At 45.9% G+C, this 21,938-nt stretch overlaps 1 protein-coding gene across 2 annotated transcripts in view; it reads right to left on the reverse strand.

The window, feature by feature from the left end:
• The window catches only part of LOC142296642 (putative cation-transporting ATPase 13A5), a 251,505-nt gene that overhangs the window by 7,263 nt on the left and 222,304 nt on the right, over positions 1 to 21,938 (reverse strand). For both annotated transcript variants that reach the window (XM_075340494.1, XM_075340493.1), the window contains 2 exons: positions 8,591 to 8,679; positions 5,311 to 5,391 (listed from right to left, as the gene is read on the reverse strand). In XM_075340494.1, coding sequence (XP_075196609.1) covers positions 5,311 to 5,391; positions 8,591 to 8,679 — 170 coding nt within the window. The remainder of the gene's footprint in view (positions 1 to 5,310; positions 5,392 to 8,590; positions 8,680 to 21,938) is intronic.

Genomic DNA, 21,938 nt, shown 5'->3' on the forward strand with positions numbered 1-21,938 from the left:
TTCTCTAGTTACAAAGTCTCAAGTCTGAATGGGGAGCAGGTGGTGATACATTTGGTGTTATCGCTCACACACGCTCTCAAACTGGTCACTGGAAGTTCAACATGACACCTCATGGCAAAGAATTCTCTACCTGTTGTTCTACAGAAAAATGGTCTAGACTATAAGAAGGTGGCCAGCACCCTGAAATTGTGCTGCAGCATAGTGGCCAAAACCATACAGTGGTTTAATAAGACAGGTTCCACTCAAAACAGGCACGCCATGGTCAACCAAAGAACTGAGTGCACATGCTCAGTGTCATATCCAGATGTTGTCTTTTGAAAATAGACGTATGAGTGTTGCCAGCATTGCTGCAGAGGTTAAAGGGGTGAGAGGTCAGCCTGTCATTGCTCAGACCACATGTAGCACACTGCATCAAATTAGTTTCCATGGTTGTTGTCCCAGAATGAAGCCTCCTCTAAAGATGATGCACAAGAAAACAAATAGTTTGCTGAAGCAGCGCCGGAGACACGTAATTGTAAAAATTATTTTTTTTTAAGTGACATGTGTTTTTTCTGGTACGTGTCACACTGATGTCACATGGATCACATCATTGCATGGTCCGTGTGACAACTGAGTGGCCAGAAGAAAACCGATTTGTCGCCGTGTGGAGCTCATGGACACGCAAGTGCTCCACATGGATACATGGTCCATGGGAAAACACGGATATGTATCAATGAATTCAATGGGTCTACATGTGTCTGTGTCTCTGGTATGTGCAGAAATGGACATCACATGTACCGGAAACACGGACGTGTGAAGGGGGCCTTAGGGTTTGTTTTTAATTTTTAACAACACTAATTATTAAACCATATAATGTACTGAAATATTTAATAAACATATTGTATTTCGGGAGGAATGGTTAAAAAAAACAACATCATCTTGTAAAGAGCATACTTCCCCATGGATGCATAATTTGATGTACAAGAAGAGTGATGGTGCAGGTCTGCTATGACCCTGGTCTGGTGTGATCTCATAAGTGGGATCTATTAAGTGGAGTGTCAGAAATATACCAGAAATGTCCCAGAAGTGACCAGAAGGTAAAATTTTACTCTTTCTAACTGAGTTTTCCACTTTTACAATTTATTTGTTAAATCCCATACTTGACACCTTACTCCCACCATGTTCACCTATGCCCTCACAGTCTTTGCCCCTCTCATCCTTATGCCTGCTTTACATGAGTCGATCTATCGTGCGATAGCACGAGCGATCGTACCCGCCCCCGTCATTTTTGCGTCACAGGCAAATCGCTGCCCGTGGCGCAAAAACTCGTTTAACCCCCGTCACATGTACTTACCTTCCGGATGACCTCGCTGTGGGTGACGAACGTCCACTTCCTGAAGTGGGAGGGACGTTCAGCGTCACAGCAACGTCAATAGAAGCGGAGGGGCGGAGATGAGCGGGACGTAGACATCCCGCCCACCTCATTCCTTCCGCATAGCCGACGGGTGCCGCGGGATGCAGGTACGCTGAGTTCATCATTCCCAGGGGGTCACACGGAGCGATGTATGCTGCCCCGGGTACGATGAACAGCCGGCGCCATTTTAAATAAACAATATTTTGAAACTGAGCGACGAGCACACAACTCACGATTTGTGAGCGATACTGCGTCGCTCAGAGGTGTTACACGAGACGACGTCGTGAACGATGCCGGATGTGCGTCACGAAAACCGTGACCCCGACGATGTATCATACAATAGTTCGTCTCGTGTAAAGCACCCTTTACTGTCCTTTGCTATCCCCACACCCCAGCACTCTCCATACAAATATTCATCTCCCCTTCCCTCCTGCCTTCTCATCTGTCCTCATCTGCTGACCTGCTCCTAAACCTCAGATCGCTCCTTATATCACGCAGACCATGCTTTCTACTCTCCTTTTACCACCTGCTCTCCCTTTCTCTACTTCTTCTCACTGCTGGTGACATATCCCCCCAACCCTGGCCCCCCCACAGATGGTACACCCCTCTTTATCACCCATTAATCACTCCCCACATACTAGTAACTACCGCAATCTCTCCAATATAAAATCCATTCCCCTCTCACCTACTCCTACGCTCCCTCTCTCTGGAGCACTCATAAATGCCCATTCTGTCTGTAATAAACTGCACATCATTCACAATCTCTTTTCCTCCAGCAATCTATCCTTTTTGGGCCTCACCGAAACATGGCTGACACCCTCCAACACTGCCTCCCCTGCTGCACTGTGCTACGGTGGTCTTCACTTCTCCCACACTCCTCGCCCTGGCAATGGATAGGGTGGAGGAGTAGGTCTCCTTCTTTCTAACAACTGCAGCTTTAACCCAATCCCACCCCTACCCTCTCTTGTCCTGCCTTCCTTTGAAGTGCACTCTGTCCGAATCTATTCTCCCTCTAACCTCCAAGTGGCTGTCATATACAGACCCCTGGGCGCTACCACTGCCTTCCTCGACCACTTCTCTACCTGGATTCTACACTTTATCTCTGCTGACATTCCCACCATCATCATGGGTGACTTCAACATCTCCACTGACAACTGCCAGTCGGCAGCCTCCAAACTCCTGTCCCTCGCTTTGTCTTTTGGTCTAACTCAGTGGTCCCCCTCTGCCACCCATAAAGATGGACACACAGTAGACCTTATCTTCACCCGCCTCTGTTCCCTTTCTGACCTCACAACTTCCCCCCTCCCCCTATTTGACCACCATCTACTGACCTTTTCAGCCCTGTCCTCCTCACCTGACCCCCCTGTCCAGCGCCTAGCACATCCGCGCAGAAACCTTGCACACCTCAACATGCACACCCTCTCTGACTCTATCCTTCTGCTGTCCTCCATATTGTCACTCCACAACACAAACCGTGCCACCAGTTTCTACAACACCACTCTCACATCAGCTATTGATTCAGTCGCTCCCCTTGTGCATGGCAGAGTGAGACGAATCAATACACAGCCCTGTCACAACAGCCTCACTAAAATCTACGGCAAGTGTCTAGGGCTGCAGAGTGGCGCTGGAAGAAAACGCACTCCCAGGAAGACTTCACCACATTCAAAAATGCAATTCACACATTTCGTTCAGCCCTCACCTACGCTAAACAGGATTACTTCAGAAACCTCATATCCTCTTTAACACACAACCCCAAACAGTTATTCAATACTTTCAACTCCCTCCTTCGCCCACCACTGCCCCCTCCAACCTCCCTCATTTCTGCAGAACACTTTGCCACTTATTTCAAAGAAAAACATCGACCAAATAAGGCAAGTCTTCTCTGCTCAGTCACCACAACCCCTTTACATAACAGACCACTGCCCCTCCCCCATAAACTTCCTCCCTACCATCACCGAAGAGGAGCTTGCTTGTCTTCTCTCAAAAGCGCACCTCACCACCTGTGCACTTGACCCCATCCCATTCCACCTCCTCCCCAACCTCGCCACTATCCTTATTCCAGCCTTAACCCATCTTTTCAACCTATCTTTAACGACTGGTACTTTCCCTTCTGCCTTTAAACATGTAACAGTCACACCTATCCTAATGAAACCTTCCCTCGACCCAACCTCTACTAACAGCTACCGCCCCATATCCCTACTCCCGTTCACTCCTGGAACAGCACGTCCACGCTGAACTTTCCTCCCACCTCTCATCTAACTCTCTCTTTGACAACCTACAGTCCGGCTTCCGTCCTCATCATTCTACCGAAACTGCCCTGACTAAAATCCCGAATGACTTACTTACTGCCAAAGCTAACAAGCACTTCTCCATACTCCTACTTCTAGACCTGCCCTTAGCCTTCAATAATGTCGACTACTCCCTCCTATTACAGATCCTCTCTTCCCTTGGTGTCAGAGATCTCGCCCTCTCTTGGATCTCTTCATACCTTTCCAACCGCACTTTTAGTGTCTCCCACTCCCACACAACCTCTTCATCCCGCCATCTCTCTGTTGGCATCCCTCAAGGCTCTGTCCTTGGACCCTTACTTTTTTCTATCTACACATTTGGCCTGGGACAACTCATAAAGTCCCATGGCTTCCAGTACCACCTATTTGCCGATGATACTCAGATCTACCTCTCTGGCCCAGATGTCACATCTCTGCTGTCCCGAATTCCAAAGTGTCTATCTGCTATATCCTCCTTTTTCTCTTCTCGCTTCCTAAAGCTCAATGTGGCCAAAACTGAACTAATCATCTTTCCTCCATCTCACCTACACTCTCCACCTGATCTATCTATTACAATAAATAACACCAGGCTCTCGCCAGTACCCAAAGTTCGCTGCCTCGGAGTGACCTTTGACTCTGCCTTGTCCTTCATAAGACACATCCAATCCCTCACCACCTCCTGCTGTCTTCAACTCAAAACTATTTCCAGAATCCGTCCTTTCCTCAACTCGCAATCTACAAAAATGCTAATGCATGCCCTCATAATCTCCCGCCTCGATTACTGTAACATCCTCCTCTGTGGCCTCCCTGCTAACACGCTCGCCCCTCTCCAGTCCATCCTTAATTCTGCTGCCCGACTGATCCACCTCACTTCTCCTCTCTGCAAGTCCCTCCACTGGCTCCCAATTTTCCACCGTATCCAATTCAAACTACTAACACTGACGTACAAAGCTGTGCATAATCTGTCTCCTCCGTATATCTCTAAACTAATCTCCCACTACACTCCAACACGTCACCTCCGGTCCTCCCAAGATCTCCTTCTCTCCTCCTCTCTCATTCGCTTCTCACGCAATCGACTCCAAGACTTCTCCCGAGCATCCCCAGTCTTCTGGAACTCGCTGCCTCAACACGTCAGACTATCTGCTACCCTTGCAAGCTTCAAACGGAACCTGAAAATCCATCTGTTCAGAAATGCCTATAATCTACAATGACCTCACTGCTTCACTACCGTGCGGAGCTGCCGCCCGACCACGGTGCGGAGCTGCCACCCGACCACCATGCGGAGCTGCCGCCCAACCACCGTGCGGAGCTGCCGCCCAATCTACACCCCACCTACTGTCTCCTCCCCAAAATCCTATTGAATGTAAGCCCGCAAGGGTAGGGCCCTCTTCCCTCTGTTTTAGTCTGTCTAATGTAACTTGTGTATGTATTCTGTATGTAACCCCTTCTCATGTACAGCACCATGGAATCAATGGTGCTCTATAAATAAAAAATAATAATAATAATAATAATAATAATAGTGTACAGTTTTCTTTTTTTATCAGCTTTTCTCGCCATTATTCGTAGTTTTTCATTTGGAGCCTATAAACATTGTATAGAAATTAAGCGTTGTTTGAAATAATATGCTTTTATAATAATAGGTCATCTTACCTCAACAGTGAAAGTTACAAGAAAGAAAATGATCAACAATATTAGAATTGCTACCCTCCAGAGAGTAGGAGTACAGACAAGCTGTAAGATAAAAAGACACAAAATATTATAAAGAGTTTCATTCATTAAAGTGTACTCTACTAATGTGAATATCTATTAAACCATGTAATCTTCTTCAACTAATTGCTCTGAACTGCCTTTTACCTTGGCAAATGCTAAGTACAACTACCAGAAAATAGTCCCATTGAAGTTGGAACACCAAGAAAGAAAAGTCATGGCATTATGGAACTCTTAGGGGTACTTTACACGTTGCGACATCGCTAGCGTTGGCTAGCGATGTCAAGGGCGATAGTACCCGCCCCCGTCGCACATGCGATATCTGGTGATCGCTGCCGTAGCGAACATTATCGCTACGGCAGCTTCGCACGCACATACCTTGTTGGTGACGTTGCGGTAACCGCCAAACAATCCCTCCTTTAAGGGGGAGGTGCATTCTGCGTCACCACGACGTCACTAAGCGGCCGGCCAATAGAAGCGGAGGGGCAGAGATGAGGGGGACATAATATCCCACCCACCTTCTTCCTTCCGCATTGCCGATGGACGCAGGTAAGGAGATGTTTGTCATTCCTGCGGGTTTACACACAGCGATGTGTGGTGCTGCAGGAACGACAAACAACATCGTACCTGTGGCTCAACCGACATTATGGAAATGAACTACGTTACGCAGATCAGCGATATTGTACGCTTCTGCGCTCGTTCATTGTCGCACCTAGGATTTACACGTTGCAATGTCGCTACCGACGCCGGATGTGCATCACTAACGACGTGACCCCGACGATATATCGGTAGCAATGTCGCAACGTGTAAAGCCCGCCTTAGGCTTTATAGACATAAATGATATTCAAATCATGAAAAAATGGAAACAAAAATGTCAAAACTTCTCAATTTGTTCAACATCGGGTATGAGGGCCACACACAGAAATACACACACATGCCTTGGCATGTTATCAATATATTTATTAATGGCTATGCGAAGAATGAATGTTATGTCATGTGAAATGCACTTTGGCACACAAATCATTAAGATCCACTGCTGGCATCTCATTTTGCAATTGCCGACCTAAAGTCCGAGATGTGTTTCAAGGGACAAATGAGGAGACAATGCAGATCATGTAGCACATTTATTCCATGCAAGCTGCTCACAGTAGAACAAACAACATAAAATCTAGCATTGTTGTGTTGAAAAACAGCTCTAGGGATACTGAAGAAACGGACGTACCACTGATTCCACAAGTAATTGATTCTGTACTGCAAGTGAAATTGGTCATCATATACCAAGCTTAATGTGTCAACAGTGTCCTGATAATCCATCAGAAGGTGTTTGCATGACATTGGGCTACATACAGATGTCCAGCTACAGGTGTTCCATTGCCCTCCTGCCACCACTCCCAAAGGCAATCATGGTGCAGAGCAAGATGGCAAAGGAGACTGGAATAGAGCATTTGTCTTAGACACAAGATTAATTTGGAGACCACGTGGGCAACGCCATGAAAAGAGACCTTGAGAAGAGAACATCATATTGGTCTTTCTCTTGGGCTTAAGCTGTGGAAAGGCATAATACATGTCAGCTGAAGCCTTCTAGCTTTAATTCCAGGTATACTAAAGGCCCAGTCACACTAAACAACTTACCAGCGAACCTAACAACGATACAACCTGATAGGGATCGCTGGTAAGTTGCTAGGAGGTCGCTGGTGAGATGTTACACTAAGCAACGCTCCAGCGATCCCACCAGCAACCTGACCTGGCAGGGATCGCTGGAGCGTCGCTACACGGGTTTCTGGTGAGCTTTCACACAGGCAGATCTCACCAGCAACCAGTGACCAGCCCCCAGCCAGCAGTGCCGCATGGAAGCGATGCTGCGCTTAGTAACTAAGGTAAATATCGGGTAACCAACCCGATATTTACCTTGGTTACCAGCGCATACCGCTTAGCGCTGGCTCCCTGCACACCTAGCAACAGTACACATCGGGTTAATTACCCGATGTGTACTCTGCTACGTGTGCAGGCAGCAGGGAGCCGGCTTCTGTGGACGCTGGTAACCACAGTAAACATCGGGTAACCAAGAAGCTCTTCGCTTGGTTACCCGATATTTACCTTCGTTACCAGAGTCCGCCCCTCTCAGCTGTCAGTGCCGGCTCCTGTTCTCTGCACTCCTAGCCACAGTACACATCAGGTTAATTACCCGATGTGTACTGTGGCTACGTGTGCAGAGAACAGGAGCCGGCACTGACTGCTGAGAGCGGCGGACGCTGGTAACGAAGGTAAATATCGGGTAACCAAGGTAAGGGCTTCTTGGTTACCCGATGTTTACCGTGGTTACCAGCCTCCGCAGAAGCCGGCTCCCTGCTCACTGCACATTCAGTTGTTGCTCTGTCGCTGTCACACACAGCGATGTGTGCTTCACAGCGGGAGAGCAACAACTAAAAAATGGCCCAGGACATTCAGCAACAACCAACGACCTCACAGCAGGGGCCAGGTTGTTGCTGGATGTCACACACAGCAACATCGCTAGCAATGTCACAAAAGTTGTTCCTTAGCAGCGATGTTGCTAGCGATGTTGCTTAGTGTGACGTGGCCTTAAAACAGTTCAGTGACATTGATATGGTCATGTAATCACATTTCCACAGAGTCCCAGGGGCCATTGTTCAAAGCGACAATGCTAGGCCATAGCTTGCTCCTGCTACTGTGAGTCGCCTGAGCGGCCTAAACATGATACCATGGCCTGTAGTGTCTCCAGATTTGCTTCAAATTGCACACATTTTGGGATGTCATAGATGGTGACCACAAAGGGAGCTATTAGCTGCAGATTTTGATAATTTGCATGCTCAAATGAATTTAGTATGGTAGAACATTCCTGAGACAACTATGAATATCCTCACTGACAACAGCCAAGGAGTGTATATATGTGATGCTAATCCTGGATGTATTTAAATGTTTTTTAAAATTTCCATTTATTGATCATTGCATATTGATAACATGTCTAACGATTCTATAATTTCAATAACTTCACAACTTTTCATTATTATAATGCCATTTCAGTTTTGTATAACCTGCTTGCATACTGAATTGTTCTTATACTGCCCTTCAACAATAATGACAATAAATGCAACATATAAATACAGTACATTCCATTAGTTTCAGTTTAGTGACCATTCCTTGTCTACAGTAAATAAATATAAAAGATATTATTTGCATTATTTTTAATAATTACAATACTCACTTGTAAGCCTCTATATATGCGTTCAATGTCAGCAAATAGAATAAAAATACAAACTCCTAATTGTATTGGTTGAAGAATGAAAAAAATATCTGTCAATTAAAAAGACAAGAGGTGTTCTGTTAATACGTATGATTTTATTTGTGTTCTTAATCTCAATAAGAATGCACTCTAAAGTTGCATATTTAGCAAATGATCTACCATTAAAAGGGTACTCCAGGGAGATAAGACAGTTTTGACCTGTCTGTGCCTTCATACACTATACGGCCCCCTTCACACGTACGTGAAAAAAACGAACCGTTTTTTCACGGACGTATTAAGGTGGTGGTTTGCTCCCCGTGTGGCGTGTTTTTGGCACATGCTTGTTCTCCGTGTGTTATATGTAATAACACATGGAGAATGGAAAGTCCCGACTTACCTGATTCTTCCAGAGCTGTCTATGATGCTGAATGACAGTGTCCGGCACAGGCCACGCCCCGCTGACGCTGCTTCCGGCCCCCAGTGAAGAAGATGCGTTGTTCAAATTCACTGGGGGACGGATGCAGGTGACAGCCGCGGCAGAGACTGCAGGGCTGGTGGAGGTGAGTATGTGTTTTTTTTATTTTTTACAATGACACGTTTGTTTCTCCGGCGCATGTCACGTGGGACCGCATCCACATTACATCCATGTGGTACTGGTGTGAGCCGCGTGACACCCGTGCTGCCGGAGAAAAACAGACATGCCTCCGTATAGAGCACACGGGCACACATCTGCGCCACACGGAGGCACGGGCCAATGGCTGAACACGTGCGTGCATATATACCCATTGATTTTAATGGGTATACCTGTGCCCGTGTCTCCGGTACATGCGGGAACGGACTTAGCACGTACCGGAGGCACGTGCGTGTGAAGGGGGCCTGAGGTTGAGCGAGTCACTGCAGTTCTAGATCACTTGCAAGTCAATAAATAGTAGCTGTTCCTCACTCCTTACTCTTCCCTTATGGGACGTTACGGCACAGACCAGCGGAAGCTCCGTTTTGCAGCAGGAAATGTGTAAGAAAAAAAATGTTGCTTGTTTCACCATTTTTCAAGACCTTAAATAGGACTTTTTTTTTACGAGCAGACATTTTTACAGGTACCATTGTGGGATAGGTACGATGTTTTGATCGCCTTTTATGGCTTTTTTGTTGCAATGTAGCGGCAACCAAAAACACATAACTCTGGCATTGTTTTATTCTCCTTATGCTGTTTACCGATCAGAATAATTTATTTTAGATTTTGATAGATAAGACTTTTATGAATGTAGCAATACCAAATATGCTCCTGGCTGGCTGTCACAGGAGTATCATAATGACAGGCAGGGGAGTCTTCAGCAGACCCCCGGTATTCATGGCAACCCATCAGCGATTTTTGATCACGTACTGGGTGTGCCTATTAGAGCGGTCAGTGGCGTGCCACCCTGCCAGCGTGTGTTAAATGCCCCTGTCAGAGATTGAAAGTGGCATTTAACAGGTTAACAGCCCCGGACAAAGCTCTGACCCACCTGTCGCTGATTGAGGCACATGAAGGCTGAATAAATTAGCTGTGATGTGTGGGGAAAGATTTGTGGTGTTTGAGCACCCATCAAAGGAAAGGACAAGTACAACCTTTGACATACATGTATGTAAAAGGTCATGAAGTGGATATTCATGATTATCCCTTACGTATGGAATTATATTTATTAGTGATGGGACCCTTTTATGGGATGTACAACTAAATTATAGATCCTCCAGATTCTCTGTTATTATGTTTGTCTATTTTAATCTGATCTGAGGGCTTGTATGTTATGCATATGATTAAAAAAGTCCGTGGAGCCTCTGTTAGGAGTCTCAACACAGAAACTAGCCAGATATCCCTCCGGGAAGGACCTAGCCAAGGAGTGGCTCTTTTTAGTGTTACGCCCTGACAAAACCAGGTAGTCACAAATAGGCCCCTGCATAACACCTTCCCTCATTAGGCAACACACAGCCGACCTAGAAACCCTTGTCACCCCCCTTAGGGACAGATAGACACACCAGTGGGCATGACCAGGCGGTTGGACACACCCACCCAGGGGTCTAGGCGGCCCGGGGCGGGAAAACAAGAAGATGAGTTTATAGTTCAGTTTGGAGAGGAGTGTGGGCTTGAGCTAAGTGTAGCTCCAGCAGAGGAGTTCAAGTTGAACGTTACCAGGGTAGGAGCACTGGTGCCTTGGCTAGGAGGCAGACTGTGGTCTCCGTCAGCAGGAGATGGGAAGATGGCTCGGCAGAACTGAGGTGAACCAGGACAGGGTTGTAGCCTGCCAGTACTGACACGGGGAACCGACCCGGAAACCGTAGCACAAAGGGGGGTACTCGGACCCTGAAGCCAGAACCGGAAACAAGAGGACTGGTTAATTCACCGATTGAGGCCAGGGCTAGAGGTCCTGTCCCACCCAAAGTCCCTAATAGAAGACAACAGCCCATCGATAGGGATATGAGGTCATCGCCAGGGCCCATAGATCCCACGGGCCAGCATCTGCGGGCACGGCTCCTTAGGCCACATCCAGCCAGGAGCGGACTCCTAAGTTCTAGACTAGGAAGTCCACCTTACACAAAACAGTGCAGAGGAAAAGGATAGAGACCACCAGCCGGGTGGGGGACCTGAATGCAGCCGGCCATGGCACCGACCACCATCACCTTGGTTTACCAGAGACTTGTGGGAATTATTGACTGTGAGTAAACATGCATTCCCCTGCCGTCGCTATACCCTGCACTAGAGCCACTAGGTCTCGGGGCCACCATCCCTACCCACGGAAGGGTTAACATCTTGCTGCCGCTACATCTCCCCCGGGTGCCCCATAACAGCAGCGGTGGTGTTCCAACTCACCACACACCGTGGGTGGCGTCACGAACTTAATACGGCCTAGCCCGTACATCTACGTCCCCCCATTTATTCGGCATGTCCGCGAGACCCCCAGGACCGGAGACCCTCGAGCGACCACTCCTGAAGCCCCGGATCCGTGCAGCGCCGGCTGCTGGCACGGGGGCGGCACATTAGGAAACCACCATAATTAATATGATGCATATGATTAAGATATATGTGTGTGTCTATTTTACAAAATCATATGGAACAATTACACTTTTCTACAGCCAAAATGGTTCAGAGATGAAAACAGTTGATCTTTACAAATTTTGTGCTGCTGAAAACTAATTTAATGCTTACATTTGCTGATTGGCTCTATTGTTCAAGATCCAAGGGAGGTTGTAATTAGTTATGACAACTTTCATACAGGCTTATAGAAAAATTGTGGTTTTATTATTTCATCATCACTATTGCATTGTTAGTCAATTATATCATCTACTTAGTGTATTGTACTTAGTGTACTTTAGTATTCCATCATTTTAGGGTGACCAATCAAAAAACATCAACTCAGCTACGATGACATAATCCTAATTACAGCTTCATCACCTACTTTTAGAAATGATCTATGTGTAAGGTATACAGTCTTGGTTTCTTAGCATGTTTGCATTATTTTGTATGTTTTTTTTTCAGATATGCCTTGTTTGTGTCACAAAGATGATACTTGACTACCATGATAAATGTAAAGCGATGGACACACTACCCACATTCTCCCATGAAGAGAAAAGAATTGTTATTATGTGTAATGTGACAAGTGTTATTAGTGATAGATTGTCTTTTTTTGAGACTAGGCCAGAATGGAAGGGGCTAAAGTGAAAAGACAGAGACAGTTACCTATAAGGAGGTTAGATGGGGCCCAGCATGCAGTAAAAGAGAACCTAAGGTCTATCTAATGAGCAGAGCTGCACAACATGGGTGTCCCTGATTTGGGTTGAGACTGAGACAGAGGATAGCATGATCCTGAGAAAAAGAGAAAGGAAAATAAATGGAATGACAGAGTGACCAAACTAAAGAGTGTTCTGAAACAGGAAACCTAGCACTATGACCCCAAGTTTATACTGTAATACTTAACTGGGTTGTGTGGTGAAGGCAGATGAAATGTTTAAACAGGATGCAAGCAAATTCAGGGAAGGAAATGAGACTGTGTGTGGAAATGATTCGTATTGTGAAGGAACATTCTTTAAGTTATGTACCCGCTATCCCATATACGTAATCCTTACCAAGTTATTGTTTAGCAAAATGTTTCTTTTTAAGAGGTGGTCTTTCTAATTAAACTGTTTAATATATGGTCTTGCCGCTGGCTCGATACTCGGGCTGCCCACTCTGCTACTTCCCTCTGGGACATGATCATGCTTGAGCAACTTATGGAGAAAATGGCTTCAGAAATATGAGAGCGGATAGCCATCCAGAAGCCCGACACTCCAGAGCAAGCAGTCCGATTGACCAATGAGTTTACAGCCAATCAACCCCGCTGGAGACCCGGTATGCCCACCAATCACAACAGACCCCTCAACCAGTGACTCGAGCGGCTACCAGCCAAGCAAGCAGGACTATCCCTCTATGCAAAACAAACCTCACTGGAACAGAGGTTTACAAACAGAGCCTGTGATTTGACCAACCCACGGTGCTGTTAAACTTGAGGGTGCCTTAGACACATGCAAAGATTGTCTCCAGGGCCAGGGCCCCATGCCTGGAGCCTGTCTGCCATCCTAGCTGGTTGATGTCTACTGAAATGGGCTAATGAGGACTGAGTGACACTACCTGTAGGATACACCAGCAGCAGAAAAAGTATACACCCTGTCGACACCCTGCGGCAGGTTGGCCAATTGACACCAGCCAACCTTCACGCTACATCCAGCCCATCAACATCGGTGACATCCAGGCTGAGGGACTTTAGGACACTGAGTATTCCATCATGCTGATCAACCCAGATATTGTTCATCCAGAACACCATTTACCAAGTGATCATCTGCTTGGCTGGGGGGTCAACACTTGAACATCTCTCTGGCATGTGTGCAATTAGACTGGAGGACCGATCAGGGATTGGTCAAAATGGGGCTCATGGACAGTCTCCTTATACCTGTTATTTTTGGAAACGACCTAAGACAAGCGCTATCCAGCTGGTTTGTCACAGTCATCACCCGCAATCAAGCCGAGCACACTCTGATGCAGATCCCTCTGCCACCCCTTCCAAAGATAACCCACATTCCAAGCCTCATTCAGTGTCCTCTGAGCTGACAACAGTGAGTACACATGACCAGACTGAAGCCATTGACTAGAGGGAGATAAATCGTAAGTAGCTTAGGGAAGCCCAACTGGCGGACGCACCCTAGAGCTTGTCCTCAATACGGCTGCCAACCGGGGGAAAGATAGGAGAATGTGCTCTTATATCACAGAGTCTGCATCCTACACAGAGAAACCCTGGACCTGTATCCATCATCTCGTGGTACCCCAACAGTATCGACCACTTCTCCTGTGCCTGGCCTATGTCGTCCTTGTAGCTGGGCATATCGGGGTCAAAAATACTTAGGCCTGCCTACTTGCATAGATTTTTTTTGGCTGAGGGTCACTCAAAGTGCAGAAATACAGAGCCTCTTGTCTGCAGTGTCAACAGATGGGGAAATGACTCCATCACCCAACACTGAGCAGACAAATTAGTTTGCAGAACCAAGGTTGGAACAATTTGGTCACCTGGTACATTCCTCACTGGCCTCAGTTGGTTTCCTAAGCTTGCCACTTGGTGTCCACAAAAAGCAGAGTGCTGCTGACTAGGGTAGTAGCCCTGGATGCCGTACAAGGTTTTAATCCCTGGTGAGCTAGTAGAAGGGTGAGACTTAGTCACTTGCATCCTCTTTTGTCCTTGCTGGGAATGTACTATTTGTTGTTTTTTGTTGGTAACCCAATAAAGTCATGACGGAGTGTGGTACCTGAACTCTGTGTTGCCTGAATAGTGTTCTGCTCACAGAAAAAGGAGTACAGGACTTCAGTTTGATAATCACCAACCTGTGTGCTCTTTTTAAAGACAGCCAGGTCAGTGAATGAGAGCACCCCTTTACCCTGGTGTCTCCCCACTCCTCATTAGGAAAGCAGTTTCAAGAAAGAAGTGGATTTTACAGTCGACGACATTCCATCTGCAATTTGCCTTGTAACAAAAGCACCAGAAACATTTTCAGTCAAGTTAAGTGAGAAAGAAGTGAGCTCTTGGTGTCATGAAGCATCTACCTCTCTTGACCATGAGTTTTTTTCAGCAACCTCAACTGAACCTTACTTTATAACACAAAGTGAACTGAATGATCTTGTTAGAGATTTAGATCTGTCAAAAAGTAAGGCTGAGTTCCTAAGTAGAGATGAGCGAACCGGTCGCGGTTCGGCTCGAGGTCGGTTCGCCGAACGGAGCTCCCGTTCAAGTTCGGTTCGTCGAACGTTCGACGAACCGAACTCGAACCAATAGGCTATAATGGGAGGCAATCACAAACACATAAAAATGCATTATAAAAATACACATACAGTTAATAAACATTGCCATAACACTTACCGGTCCCCGCGATCCCTCCTGCACTCTGTCTCCTGCCGCTATTCCATCCGATGATCGCTGAATCCTCCCAGTGACCGGCACTGCCAGCAGAGATGCAGGACCTATCGTGACGTCAAAATAGCCATGTGACCAGTCACGTGGCTATTATCTCATTGGCTACAGACTGGTCACATGACTATGACGCGTCATGTAGGACCTGCGAGTGCATCTCTCCGGTACATGGTGCACATTTGTGTATCGCCGTGTACCGGCGACATGCTCTAGCACACGGTCGACTCCTCGTTCCGTTAGGAACCGGCTGACACAGCCGGTCATTAACGGAGATCACCGTTGCCATAGCAACGCAGTTAGCGGTGACGTCACCACTAACCACGGCTCCGGGAGCACCGTTGCTATGGTAACGCGTCTGTCAGCGTTACCGCTGTTACCGCTAGCAGCACTGATCACTCACGGAGTGAAGGCTGCACGCTGCTTCTCGTGCTACACGGGAAGCAGCGTCTTCCCCCATGCAGCAGTGATGGAGCAGAGCTGCATTTGTTGAACGAGAAAGACAGAAGACCATGGATCGTGGAGGGCTGACAGGGGGTAATAAAGATGGAGTCTCTAATGTGTCTGTGTATTTATTTCTATTAAAGTATTTTTTCTCTGTGTGGTGTCTTTTTTTTAACCCTTTATTGGAGATTCTTAATGGCCGGGTCAAACGTGCCTGAATCTCTGGCTTAATACTGGCTAGTAAAACAAAGCCAGTATTAACTCATTATTACCCAACAAGCCACCCGGCTCCAGGGCTGTTGGAAGAGTTGGATACAGCGCCAGATGATGGCGCTTCTATGAGAGCGCCATTTTCTGGGACTGAAATTCGCAGCAGAGGCGCCCAGAAACCTCGGGCTAACCTGTGCTGCGGATTCCAATCCCCAGCTGCCTAGTTGTACCTGGCTGGACACAAAAATGGGGCGAAGCCCACGTCATTTGTTTTTTAATTATTTCATGAAATAAGTGAAATAATTAAAATAAACGGGCTTCCCTATATTTTTGGTTCCCAGCCGGGTACAAATAGGCAACTGGGGGTTGGAGGCAGCCCGTGGCTGCCTGCTGTACCTGGCTAGCATATAAAAATATGGCGAAGCCCACGTCATTTTTTTGGTGGGCAAAAAACTTCTGCATACAGTCCTGGATGGAGTATGCTGAGCCTTGTAGTTCTGCAGCTGCTGTCTGCTCTTCTCCATACAGACAGACAGCAGCTGCAGAACTACAAGGCTCAGCATACTCCATCCACAACTGTATGCAGAAGTTTTTTGCCCCCTGAAAAAATTATGTGGGCTTCGCCATATTTTTGTATGCTAGCCAGGTACAGCAGGCAGGTACGGCTGCCCTCAACCCCCAGTTGCCTATTTGTACCCGGCTGGGAAGCAAAAATAAAGGGAAGCCCTTTTTTTATTATTTCATGAATTTCATGAAATAATTAGAAAACAAATGACGTAGGCTTCGCCCCATTTTTGTGTCCAGCCAGGTACAACTAGGCAGCTGGGGATTGGAATCCGCAGCACAGGTTGGCCTGAGCTTTCTGGGCCCCACTGCTGCGAATTACAGACGGCTGCCGCCTCAGTAAAATGGCATTTTCATAGAAGCGCCATCTTCTGGCGCTGTATCCAACTCTTCCAGCACCTGCCTGCTATACCTGGCTAGCATGCAAAAATATGGCGAAGCTCACGTCCTTTTTTTGTAGTTTTTTGGCAAAAAAAATAAAAAATGCTTCCCTGGATTTTCCATTGCCAGTGAAGGTAACACCAAGCAGTGGGGGTTAGCAGCCAGTAGCTGCTTGGATTACCCTTAGCTAGCAATACAAAAAATGCAGCGGGAGCCCATATATATTTTTTTTAACTATTTATTTAAATAACTAAAAACAAAATGGGCTCCCCTGTATTTTTGATTCTCAGCGCAGATAAAGCAGACAGCTATGGGTTGCCACCCCCATCTGCCTGCCGTTACCTTGGTTGGCAATCAAAATACAGGGAAGCCCATTAATTTTTTCTATTTAAAAAATAGTTAAAAAAAAAATGACGTTGGGTCCCCCCATTTTTGATAGCCAGCTAGGGTAAAGCAGACAGCTGTAGCCTGAAAACCACAGCTGGCAGCTTTACCGTGGTTGGGGATCCAATGTGGAGGTCCCCTTAGGCTCTTTTTTATAATTCTTTTATAAATATTAATAATTACACAATAAAAGTAGGGTCCCCCCCAAATTGGATCACCAGCCAAGGTAAAGCGGACAGCTGTGGTCTGGTATTCTCAGGGTGGGAAGGTCCATAGTTATTGGGCCTTCACAGCCTAAAAATAGCAGGCCGCAGGCACCCCAGACGTGGCGCATCCACTAGATGCGCCAATCCTGGCGCTTCACCCCAGCTCATCCCGTGCCCTGGTGCAGTGCCAAACGGGGTAATAAATCGGATTGATACTAGCTGTAAAGTCACCTGAGATCAAGCCCAGCAGTTTGTGATGTCATGGCGTCTATTAGATACCCAACATCATAAACTGTCAGTACTAACAAAAAAAAAATCGACAAAAGAAATTTATTTGAAAAAACAGTCCCCAAAACATTTCCTCTTTCACCAATTTATTGTAAGAAAAAAAAATAAAGGGGTCCCACGACGACTCTGGACTGTCTAGAATATGGGGGGGAGACACTCAGGGAACGTATCCCCCATTTTCTAGGAGTGCGGACCCTTCATGTGAGGAGTGTGGGTGCAATGAATCTGCACTCACTCTCCCCGGGTCCACAGCAGCAGAGTCCATGTCGTAATGGTTGCTACCAAAGCTGCAATGCCCTGCTCATGAGGTAAGGGCATGCCTAATCAGGAGAACTACTGTAGAGGAAGCTCTGCTCACTGGTATATAGGTGCTCAGAGGTAATAATAGATAAAATTAGTGAGTAACCTCGGCACTCTAAATCTCCCAGACTAAGTCAGTAAGTCACAACGGATAGTAATGCAAAATCACTCTTTATTGGTCCGTATTAAAAATAAAAAATTTTTCATAAGCATATATGTTTTTGTCCAAAACAAGTTACAAATGACGTTTCGGCCTGAGCCTTCGTCAGATTGGACTTATCTGCATGTAATTATGAAAAATGACAATAATCAGTATCACATAAGAGTGAGAGAACAATAACATAAACTCGAACAATGTAGAGGTACAATTGGGATGCAGCAAAAAAATTGCAACACAGCAAGAAATGAAACACATGATACAAATGTCATAATACAGTACAAGGACAAAATAGTAATGGCAAATATGGGGTCAGAGTAGGCTTAGACAGCTCTGGTACGAAAGAGATGTCAATCATAAAGTAACGTGCAGTAGGTGTAGAGCTACACTATGCATGGCAGAGCTAATGGGTAGACCGACCATAGAAAAAGAACGGAGAAAAAGTGGAGAAAAAGTGGAGAAAAAGTGGAGAAAAGGTGGAGAAAAAGTGGAGAAGAAGTGGAGAAAAAGTGGAGAAAAAGTGGAGAAAAAGTGGAGAAAAAGTGGAGAAAAAGTGGAGAAAAAGTGGAGAAAAAGTGGAGAAAAATTGGAGAAAAAGTGGAGAAAAAATGTAGAAAAAGTGGAGAAAAAGTGGAGAAAAAGTGGAGAAAAAATGGAGAAAAAGTGGAGAAAAAGTGGAGAAAAAGTGGAGAAAGAGTGGAGAAAAAATGGAGAAAAAGAGGAGAAAAAGTGGAGAAAAAATGGAGAAAAAGTGGAGAAAAAGTGGAGGAAAAGTGGAGAAAAAATGTAGAAAAAGTGGAGAAAAAGTGGAGAAAAAGTAGAGAAAAAATGTAGAAAAAGTGGAGAAAAAGTGGAGAAAAAGTGGAGAAAAAATGGAGAAAAAGTGGAGAAAAAGTGGAGAAAAAATGGAGAAAAAGTGGAGAAAAAGTGAAGAAAAAGTGGAGAAAAAATGGAGAAAAAAATGGAGAATAAGTGGAGAAGAAGTGAACTGGAGAAGAAGTGTTTGTTCATGCCAGATGGGAGATAAATAATTTTTTACCGGCGCTGTCATTTACTGTAACGTGATCATCGGTGTACAGTGTATACCTGTGATCACGTGAGCGGGGACCGGAAAAATCGTCCTGAATCATGATCTCCAGGGTCTCAGCCATGGATTACTCCTACATTCACATCTGATAACTGCAATTCTCCAGCCTCCTGAAGATCCTTATATCATGGAAAGGGGAAACGCGTAGAGGCGATACAGAGCATGCTGCTAAAAGGGAAGTAACCATTCTTTTCTTCCCTGTGGGGTTATCTATACCCCTTTTTTCTGCTCTATTAGAATCATCTGCATGATTGCCCTCAGGCATTGCATTACATGTATCAGCATCGGTTTATGCAGTGCAGATCTGTGCAATTATGATTGTGTAAAAGTTTATCCATGTGTGATTGCCATACCATACTATATCACACTGGGACATGGGAGGAAAAACTGACAGATGGAACTGAATTTTCCATTATGTTAATGTGCTCCTCCATTATGTTAATGTAGATTGTGTATTATGTACTATGTACTAATTTGTACTGGATCATGTACTATGGACTAATTTTTCTGCAGAAGCCTGCCTATACTGGGGCTTAATATTTGTGTTTTTTTTTTTTTTGTTTTTTTTTTTGTCCTGGTTTTCCTGATAGGAAGCTGTTATCTATCACAGTGTGATTATATGAGCACTTTGTTGTACCATGTACTAATTTGTACTGGATCATGTACTATGGACTAATTTTTCTGCAGAAGCCTACCTATATTGGGGCTTAATTTTTGATTTTTTGTCCTGGTTTTCCTGATAGGAAGCTGTTATCTATCAGACAGTGTGATTACATGAGCACTTTGTACTTAATACATTCTAGTACTATTGTATGGCCATCCGTAGTGTAATTATTATTTTAATTCACTAACTATCTAGGGCAACTAGAGGGTGAGCCGACGTGGAACGGGGGCGCCCAAAACAGTTACGGCGTCATACCCTCCGTTGGTAGGTAGGAGCAAGGTCCCATAGGGTGCTATAGGGACCCCATATATTTAGCTCCTCCCCTTCATCATCTACGCCCTTTGTGTGTTCACTATTAATGGGTGTCTAAATTTTAAAATATATCAATAAAAGTTTAATATTAATTGAAATTGAGGTTTTTTGTTTTTCGTCCAGGGTCTCAGCTAGCCCTGAAACCCCGGAGATTTTCTGACGCCGGGGGGCGCTATTCACTTATCTCTGCCTGCTGTTTATAAACGGCAGATCAGAATAAGGCTACATTAACACGACCGATCCATTTTTGCGGTCTGCAAAAAACAGTCCGTTTTTTTTCACGGGTGCATCCGTGTGGCATCCGTTTCCGTTCCGTAGATGGTCCGTATGTCATCTGTTTGTCATCCATGTGCCTTCCGTTTTTTTTGTGTACTGCAAAAAAACTGAAGGAGGGTAAATGCATAAATTTACCCAGGATCCATAGCTTCATCCTACATGAGGCGGTCACATGTTCACTCCAGTGCCATTTTCTACTGCTTTTCACAGCGTAGAGCGCTCTGGTGATTTTCTTGTGCTTGTGCCCTTCATATCAGTCTTTTCTGTCATTATAATGGCAGAAAGACACATAATGTCCCACTTTCCTGCATTTTGTAATTTTGCACCCTTTGGTGCCTTTCATGTGGCACTAAGGGGTGCTTAGCTTTGTATTTAGCCAAAAAAAATGAAAAAAAAAATGACGTAGGGTTCCCCCTAGTTTTGTATCCAGCTAGGGTAAAGCAGACGGCTGCAGCCTGCAGACCACAGCTGGCAACCTCACCTTGGCTGGTAATCCAAAACTGAGGGCACCCCACGCTGTTATTTTAAATTAAATAAATAATTAAAAAAAAAAAACACGTAGGGGTCCCCCCAAAATTGGATCACCAGCCAAGGTAAAGCAGACAGCCGCGGTCTGATATTCTCAGACTAGGGAGGTCCATGGTTATTGGACTCTCCCCAGCCTAAAAAATAGCAAAATAGCATCCATTAGATGCGCCAATCCTGGTGCTTCGCCTTAGCTCATCCCGCGCCCTGGTGCGGTGGCAAACGGGGTAATATATGGGGTTAATATCAGATGTGTAATGTCACCTGGCATCAAGCCCTGGGGTTGGTGAGGTCAGGCGTCTATCAGATACCCGACATCACCAACCCAGTCAGTAATAAAAAAAAATAGACGACAAACACATTTTTATTTGAAAAAACACTCCCCAAAACATTCCCTCTTGAACCAATTTATTAGAAAGAAAAACAAATCCAGGTCTGGTGTAATCCAAGGGGTTGCCATGACGATCCACACTGTCCCAGTCAATGAAGAGCAGGATGTTCCCCATTGGCTGGGAGAGCAATGCAGTGACCTGAGCTAACATCAATAGGTCAGCCCAGGTCACTGCAGGGGGATGACAAGTGCTGCTGTCAGCGAGGTACATTACCTGCGCGCACTGCTGACAGCCCCTGTCACTGAGTTCAATGACCGCCGCCTTCACAGCCAAGTATCATGAGAGGCCCGTGACGTCACCGCTAGTCAGTCTCGGGTCGGAAGCGAGAGAAGGTGATGTGACAAGCGGCGGCCATGGAGGACAGGGACAGCGCTGAGGTCGGGATGGCGGGACTTTATCACCGCAGGTAAGCCGAGCGGGACCATGTGTGCAGAGTGTGTGTGCAGAGTGTGTGTGTGTGTGTGTGTGTGTGTGTGTACGTGTGTACATGCCGCGGGCAGGAGGGGGCGGAGCGAGCTGAGCGGGGAAGTGTGGGATTCCTGCACGTAACTAGGATAAACATCGGGTTACTAACCAAAGCGCTTTGGTTGGATACCCGATGTTTATCTTGGTTACCAGCTTCTGGCAGGCTGCCAGCGATGGCTCCTGCACACTGTAGCTGTAAAAAGCCCTGCTTTTT

The sequence above is a fragment of the Anomaloglossus baeobatrachus genome, chromosome 3, assembly GCF_048569485.1.
Source record: "Anomaloglossus baeobatrachus isolate aAnoBae1 chromosome 3, aAnoBae1.hap1, whole genome shotgun sequence".
Taxonomy (NCBI): domain Eukaryota; kingdom Metazoa; phylum Chordata; class Amphibia; order Anura; family Aromobatidae; genus Anomaloglossus; species Anomaloglossus baeobatrachus.